Raw genomic sequence first — 9,338 nt, forward strand, 5'->3', positions numbered from 1 at the left:
AAGCCACTTGATTTTCTCTGCTATTTTATATTTTCGAATATCAGTAATTTATTATTTGTTATGAAAGCACACAACATCGTCAAGTTCAAAGTTACATTCTAATTTAGAGTACCCTTTTGAATACGTGGGTTGTTGAATCCTGCAGAACGAATGCCTACAGACTGTGGTACCGTAGCAGGGGCGAATTTCGTTTTAGGACAGTGCTTTGTGTACGCCTCAACCATTTCTTTTTTAGGTAATATTTTTCTATTACATTCAATTTCAAAATTAAGATTTGTTCTAACTTCTTCTCTCTCTGCCATAAGAAATTAGTATTCAAAAAACAACAAATACGTCTACAATTTAATATACATACTTATTTATTTTTACGTTACCTAGACATCTCCCACACACTTTTTATTAATGTCTCCAATTTTTTATAAAATTTTCAAACTTGGAGAAATTGAAAATCTGTACGATTCTCAAACTTTGATTTTAAAAAATGTCTATCTTTACGAAAAGGAAAAACAAAAAGGGTTGAAAGTCAATATCATCCCGAGTCAAATTTTGAAGCGGGCAGTCTACTTCAAAATTTGAAAAAACCCTCCTCATTATAAGAAATGTGGTGTTTTTAATTCAATTCATGCCTCTACATTTGCATCAAAATTCGAAATACCTCATTGGCAATGTCACGTGTAATTCAATAGAGAAGGTTCCTCCAAAATTTTGAAACGGACTAGACATTTAAAATTTTTCTTCCCATCATCCCTCCTCCTCTTGATCAAATAATTCGGTTTGTCCTTTTCAAATGATGGGGCAAGAATTAATTGGTTGTGCAGCCAAATAATGTCGTTAAGTAACACTTGCACAATCAATCAGAATGATTGTAATTGATTGACAGTCGTTTAATCATTGTGTTGCAATACCATAGTTGATGGATGGTCTGGATCATTAGTTGCGGGGATGACATTTAAATTTTTTTGAGGAATTATATTGCGACATCAACTTTTGCTAAAAGCACCCCAATTCTTATGAAATCACCCAAGAACTTTTAACACACGTCATGAGTGTTCTTAGTAAAAGTTCGCGTGGTAATAAAATCTCTCTTTATTTAAAGAAACCTATATTATGGGATCGTCTCAACCACAAAGACACTTAGGCAATCGTCCTAGGCCGCACATTGATAAATATTTTTTTAAGATTTGAATCTTCTAGTAAGATTCAATGTCAACACGTGACATCTTTTTGTTTTTTGATTAGGAGACTACATACATTGAGCTGCATGTCACGTAGAAAGTTGTTAGGAATACAAGGGCTTGTTCGTTATAACTTCTAATATCAATTTCAAAAATTTGTTTGACAGATGCAGAAGCCAAGGGCGTGTTTGGATACCAGGAGCAGAACTATTGTTCCAAAGAGTAGGAGCTGGAGTACTCTGTGGAGGAGTTGGAAAAGTAATTCTGTGCAGAAAGGGCGTTTGGCAATCAACTCTGTGAAGTACTGACAGAAGTACTTTTGTGCTAGAAGTCTGTTTGGGAACCATACTGACTTCTCATGACTTCTAGAAAAAAGATCAGAATACCCTTATATTATACTAGTTACTGTTTTTTATTTTTTAGTATCATAATATGCCTTCAAACTATATTGTTTTTGACATTTTAACTATAAATATTAATATAATATAATATTTTAAATATTAAATATTAATATAATGTGTTTAAAACGGGGGTATTTTCGTAGAAAATTAATAAAATGGGGTATTTCGTAAAAAATTAATAAAGTTAGGGGTATTTCGGTAAAATGAGGCGTTAGAATATTACTCCTTGCAAGATGCGAAATTGAGAAGTAGGTTTTAGTGACTTTTTCATAAAGAGCAATTTTTTGCTTTTGCGAGGAGTAATTCTTCGAAAGAGTTGTTTATCTAAATTATCCAAACGACTTCTAACTCCCCGCAAGAGTCAGAAGTAGCCAATGAGTCCTATCCAAACGCCATCCAAGAGTCTTGGAAGCTACGACCATGAAATACAGTTTTGAGTTGTTAAATTTTGACAAATTGCTCTTATACCTAGAAAAACTATCAAATAACATATTTTGATATCTAAAGATCACAATATTAAAATAATATTAATTAATAAAAAAAATCAATTAATGTATTTTAAACTCCTAGCAAAAAGTGTCATCTAGACACAATTTCCATTCTACAAGAACGAGCCATGTACAATGCAGGAGCCGGTCCTCTATAGCTGATGTTCTATTCTAAAGAACTCCATATTGAAGGAAACTAACAATACAACCCTCTTGGATTTATAGTTTTGATAAGATTTTTTTTTTAATTATGAAAAAAAGATCTTAGTTTTTTTTAGTTTATTCAATTGTTTGAAAATAGACACTTACTAACACCTAAATTTAAACGATTGGATGCAACCATCTTCATGACCTGGCACACCCTCAAACATCGATAGGAGCCAAAGAGCGCCATATACTAATCTGACTATAGAGGATCTGTTCCCATAGAAAGCTGCTTTATTAGGTGTCACGTACTTTAAACTCCTTACCAAAAGGGCAAGGGAAAGAAAATGAGTCAGGTTCTTCAGTTCTTGGGTGCCCCATGCCCAATGACCACCGGCTATTCTTAACTAAACTGTAAAGTGTAATCGTAATTTACAAATAGCTCCCTTGACTGTTGACTTCTAATTATAGGGTAGTAAAATGATGGAAATACCCTCATCATCTCATCATCATCATTATCTTTCTATTGCTCCCCCCACAAAATCCTTCAATTTTTATAACAATAAATTTTCACTTTTTCCGCTGAAAATCAACCATCTTTGATCCTTGATTTATTTGGTGAAATCATTTAGTATGAAAATTTTATTTATTTAGAGGATGAACATTAACTAAATAATCAAATTATGCATGAAACGTTCAGAATTTTGTCACCAAATTCAAATGTTGAAAACGATGGATTTTTTTGAATTTCTTTTTATTATTTCTCTCACTCATAAAAGAAAACATTAATAAAATAAAATTAAAAAAAAAAAAAGAGTTACTATATCAGTTCTCTTAAATAAAAAAAAAAACAAATCCAACCTTAATATAGTTTATGAATATGACAGAATATATGGACTAAATCTTGACCCTGCACGTGGCAGGATTTAAGAGGGATTGGAATGATAGGAGAAGTTTTGCTAACCTGAGTTACTGCTTCTCATAATAAAAGAGCAAATGGTCAACTATTCCCATTGTCGGATAGGAAGTATATCCTCTAGGAGTAGGAGTACTTGATCGTGCCTATCACATTCTTTCTTAAATAAATAATTTCTTATTCTATGTGGACTTTCTTTTAATTAACCCGAAAATCAAAAGAGACTTGTCGAGAATCCTCTTAATTAAGGAAAGAGGTTACAAATCTAGGAAAGCCGTTAAGAAAGGTATTAGAATATAAATAGAGGAGAAAATAGGATCATTGAGAATCCCCTTAAACAAGAGAAAGGACGACGATCCTATGGAAGCAATTAAGGAAGTAGCTTAACCTATAAATAAAGGAGGGGACTTTTGAAGAGTAGTTCAATTGAATAACCATTATTTCCACAATGTTGATTCTTATTTCAACGTTTGAGGGTATTAGGTGAATATCACACTGATGCCTCAACTCGATAGAGGAAGACGGATCCACCATTAAGTTCGAGATAAATTCAAAAAAATAGCTCTAAAATTTAGTATACATATTTATTTATTTATTTATTGTTGTGTTACCTAGACATCTCCCACACACTTCTTGTTAATGTCTCCAATTTCTTATATAACTTTCAAATTTGGAGAAATTGAAAATCTATACGATTCTCAAACTTTGATTCTAAAAAATGTCTACTTTTACGGAAAGGAAAAAAAGGGGGGGGGGGGGGTTGAAGATGTTTGCAATAACTATAAACATAGTAGACATGGATCTAGGATTTGATCTTGAACAAAATAGAATAATCAAATCAAAAAGCAATAATTATAAAATACCTGGATTCGCTTTTCCGATTATCCGCGGAGAATACGTTAATCTTGATCTGCAAAGAATAGGTACACTACCCCAACTCTGCCTATACTTTTGGTGATGGGAACCTCTATCTCAATAATAGAATAATCTATGTGTAGAGAAGGGGGGACGGCCACCTATTTATAATAGAGGATACTATATTTTCTACCCATCGTAGAATTCTAGTATTAGGTGAATACCACTTAAGTTTTGATAGGATGTTCACTAACCCATCATATTTGATGCTGGTAATCAATGCTAGACCACTAACATGGTTTCCAATTTTATCCTTAATGTTTTGAATAAATTACAATCCAATATTTATATAAAATTTGTATATGTGAAAAGACCACAAAATAATTTTGATAACGAAAATAAATAAATAATAAATAATAATAATTCCAACAATCTCCCACTTGGCCTTCACATATACCTTTTGTTTAGAAAACGACTCTCTGGATTGTTACCTTTTGATAATCGAGTGCACTCTTTTGAAAAACAATTGTTCAAAACAATTCAGATAATCTTTAACTGTCACCTTCATTCAAGGATACCACTAATGATGGATCATGGATGTAACAAAGTACTCATTTGTCGACCTTAAGACAGTTCCATGGTCTCAAAATTAGTACCATCAATAAATTCAAGAGTTTACCTTTACGTGAACTTTCTTTGTGGTATTAGGGTAATGTACAGCCTTCAATGTAGTCTGTATATACATTCCCTAGGTGTCCAGCTTCATACTCATCGTATGTCATTCTGATATCTTACTAGCAACCAGCTATGTGATATTCCATCACCTTTCTATCCAGAATGAAGACTTCATCAACGTGATGCCAAGTCACGTCTAGTCCAAGCATTTCTTTAATACTTTACGAGTACATCTACTCACAGGCAAACATAACATGTGTACACAATAATACATAAACAATGACTAGTCATAATTAATTTATTTAAGCAGCAATAAATAGTCTATCAAGAGTATAAATGAATCAAAAACAAACATAAAACAAACTTAACACTTAAATAACATGAACAAATGACATGATAACTCTCATACGAGTTACATGTTCTTTGAAAATCTTAGGCGGGAGTCCTTTTGTGAGAGGGTCAGCTATCATATTACCAGAATCTATCTTGGCAATCTCGATCAATCCTTCATGAACCTTTTCACATACTAAAAGGTACTTTATTTCGATGTGCTTGTTTCCTCTGGTCACTCTTTCATTCTTTGCAAAATCAGTAACAGCCTTGTTATCACAATAAATAACAATATGTTTATCAATGGAATCCACAATCTTTAATTCACCGATAAAATTCTTCAACCAAACTGCTTGACGAGTTGCTTCATAACATCCAATAAACTCTGAATACATGGTCGAATATGTCAGAATGGTCTGTTTTGAACTTCTCCATGAGATAGCTCCATGCCCAAGCATGAAAATATAACCTAAGTAGACTTCAAGCTATCATGACATCCAGCATGATCTGCATCAGAATAACCAACAACTTGAAGCTCACTTGATCTTCTATATACTAACATAAAATCTTTTGTTCTCTGCAAATACTGAAGTACTTTCTTTACTACTCTCCAATGAGCAATACCGGGATTCTACTGATATCTCCCAAGCATACCAACGATGTAACTGATATCGGGTCGGATGCAAATCATTGCATACATAAGATTATCGACTATTGAGGCATATTCTGATGCATTGACTTCCATCTTCTCAAACTTGTTCTTGGGACACTGATCTTGGCTGAATATATCTCCTTTTACCACATTTATCCATACCAAATCTTTTGAGCACCTTTTCAATGTATGCCTTCTGTGACAAACCCAAAAATCCAGCTTGTCTATCTCTGTGAATTTTAATCCCTAAAATATATTGAGCATCCCCCATATCTTTCATATCAAAACTTTTTGACAGAAAATATTTTGTATCACATAAAAGATGAACATCATTGCTTGCCAGTAATATATCATCAACATAAAGTACAAAAATGATGAATCGACTCCCACTCATCTTGAGATATATACACTTGTCGACGACATTTTCTTTAAATCCATATCCAGTCACCACCTGATCAAATTTCAAGTACCACTGTCTTGATGCTTATTTCAACCCATAAATTGATCTTTTCAGCTTGCAGACAATATGTTCTCTTTTATCAACTTTAAAACCATCAGGTTGTGCCATGTAAATCTCCTCATCCAGTTCACCATTCAGAAAAGCAGTTTTTACATCCATCTGATGTAAATCTAAATCATAGTGTGCCACTATCGCCAAGATGATCCTCAGTGAATCTTTAGAAGAAACTGGAAAATAAGTTTCACTGAAATCAATACCTGGCTTCTGCTTGAAACCTTTTGCTACAAGTCTGGCTTTAAACCTCTCTACCTTACCTTTTGAATCCCTTTTAGTTTTGAAAACCCATTTACATTCTATTATCTTACGACTTTTTGGAAGCATCGTTAGTTCTCATACTTCATTCTTTTCCATAGATCTCAATTCTTCTTTCATTGCTTTCTACTAGAATTGAGATTCATTTGAGTCCATTGCTTCTTTGAATATTGAAGGATCATCTACATCACCTTTTATAGCATCACTTTTTATAAAATATACCTCATAATCATCTGTAATAGCGAGTCTGCGCTCTCGAGTAGATCTCCTAATGGGAATGATTGGTTGTGGAACTGGAACCACCACTGCTTGAGGATTAGGTTCTGGTTGGATTGCTACATCTTCTACAATAATTGTACGGATAGGTGATGCCACCAAATGAAGTAAAAGATTGTGGAATAAAACATATTGGTGGATCACTACGTTTCTCTTCAAATATAATCTTCCTTCGCTTTTCACTCCCACTGTTTTGACCATCTTCAAGAAATCTAGCACGATTGGTTTCAACAATCTCCATATGTCTCAACGGATAGAAAAACCTATAACCCTTCAACCTCTCAAGATAACCAATAAAATGACAAGTTGTCATTCGAGGATCAAGCTTTTTTTTTATTTGAATTATACAGCTTCGCCTCGGCAAGGCACCCCCAAATATGAAGATGGCCTAGGCTTGGTATCCTACCAGTCCATAACTTGAAAGGAGTTTCTGGAGCTATTTTGCAAGGAACTCTATTGAGAATATAAATTGCTGTCTTCAAGGCTTCACCCCAAAAGTTTTCTGGTAGGTCTGAGTGACTCATCATACTGCGAACAGCTTCTTGATAAGTCCGATTTCTTCTCTCAGCAACCCCATTTTGCTCAGGTGTTCCAGGTGTGGTATATTGAGGAACTATTCCTTGCTCCATCAAATATTCCACAAACTTCCCATGATTTACACCATCATTATCCATCCTCCCATAATACTCTCCACCTCTATCAGATCTGACAGCTTTGATCTTCTTATTCAACTATTTTTCAACTTCTACTTAATAGGTTTGGAAAACTTCTAATTCCTCATCTTTATGGTGTATCAGATATAGATAGGCAAATCTAGAATAATCATCAATGAAAGTAATGAAATAACGCTGACCACCTTGAGAAGAAATCAAAAAAGGACCACAAATATCTGTATGAACTAATCCCAACAAATCAGTAGCTCTAGTAACTTCAAGCTTCCGTTGCTTAGTCATCTTTCCCTTAATGCAATCCACACATACATCAAAATCTAAGAAATCTAGAGGACCTAGAATTCCTTCCTTAACTAAGAATTCTAGTCTTCTTTTAAAAATGTGACCTAACCTCAAATGCCATAACATAGAAGAGTTTTCTGACGAACGAGGACGCTTGGACCCTGAAACATGCGAATCAACAGATAAACATAACAGAGAAGAAGCAAATGAACTATCCAAAGATAACTAATAAAGGCCATCCAATAAAAAACCATGTCCAACAACGTTATCATGATAAAGAACGTGCATTCTACTATTTCGAAAAGTAAAAACATAACCAGAAATATCCAATCTAGAAATAGAAATAATATTTCGTCTAAAAGACGGGATGTAAAAAATATCTTCTAAAATCAAAGAATGTCCCGTATCGAGAATAAGGCAATAAGCTCCAACAGCCTCAACCTGCAATGCTTCTGCATTCCCAAGAAAAAGTCTATCCTCTGGTCTGGGATTTCTCCTGTTGACAAACCCCTGTAGAGAATGAGAAATATGCACAGATGCACCTGAATCAATCCACCATGAGTTTGAAGGAACATCAACTAAATTAGACTCATGGTAAACTAAAACTGAATTAATACCTCCTGGATTTTTTTGCAACCAATTCTTATAAGTAAAGCAATCCCTCTTCATGTGTCCCTTCTTCTTGCAGAACCAGCATTCTTCAGTATCTGTTTTTCCAGTCTCTGTCTTTTCCTTGATTGTTTTCTGATTTTTGAAACTCTTGAATCCTTTTCCTTGCTTAAAGTTCTTGTTGCTGCTTTTCTTGAAACCGTTAAACTTGAAATTTTTTTTACTACTTGCATGAACTATCAAGTGAGTTGACTCAACCTTCGATCCCCTCAATCTTGCTTCCTCAGTAACATAAAGATAAATCAACTGATTCAAATCCCATTTAGTTTCTTGTGCACTGTAATTGACTTTAGAAGTATCAAAAGATTTAGGCAGTGATAAAACTGCCATATGAACCAAAAGATCATCTTCAAAAACAATTCCTTGCTCACGGAGACCAATGACGAGCTTTGACATCTTCAAAATATGTTACCTCACATTTCCGTTACCATTATACTTTAGATTCATTAACTGACCCAAATACTCATACTGAACTGATCTCTTTGTTCCCTCAAACTATTTCTTGATAACTTGCAACAGTTCCTTAGCTGTATCTGTGGTCTGAATACCACCTCGAAAAGTCTCACTAATAGATGCTCGAATGATCATCATGGACAATTTATTAGCCTTTTCCCATTTAGCAAAATGGGTTCTTACCAACTCCGTAGAATCTGGAAGTGGAGCTGGTGGGATGTCCTCAAAAAGAATAAAATCGAAATCCATGCATCCCAACAAAATATCAATATTCATCCTCCAGGATGAGTAATTAGAGCCATTAAGAGGCTCAATCCTTGCCAGACTCTTTTGAATCAATGACCCATCCATAGCTACATTAAAATATGATCAAACATTAATATATATACTGTGGGATTCAATTCTTTCAATTCGTACCAGGGGTTTTGATCGAATCGTATCAGAGTGTTTTATTAAGGGTAAAACTTTCCACTCTGCAGGTACAAACAAGTCACATCATCAAGACTCGCCTTTGGGCTGAGATCTCAATATGTTATATGTTCTCTAAAATTGTGTTGGAGTTCGCACATAGACCTAGCC

The 9,338-nt window shown here is 34.2% G+C and overlaps 1 protein-coding gene across 1 annotated transcript; it reads right to left on the reverse strand.

Moving 5' to 3' along the window:
• Positions 1-8,801: 8,801 nt before the first annotated feature.
• On the reverse strand, positions 8,802-9,110 carry LOC147398299 (uncharacterized). The gene has a single exon (XM_086446698.1). It carries the CDS (start codon positions 9,108-9,110, stop codon positions 8,802-8,804), a length of 309 nt encoding a protein of 102 aa, XP_086302824.1.
• Positions 9,111-9,338: the final 228 nt, after the last annotated feature.

The sequence above is a fragment of the Akebia trifoliata genome, chromosome 7 (assembly GCF_017979445.1).
Source record: "Akebia trifoliata isolate Shusen 1 chromosome 7, ASM1797944v1, whole genome shotgun sequence".
In the NCBI taxonomy this organism is placed as follows: Eukaryota; Viridiplantae; Streptophyta; class Magnoliopsida; order Ranunculales; family Lardizabalaceae; genus Akebia; species Akebia trifoliata.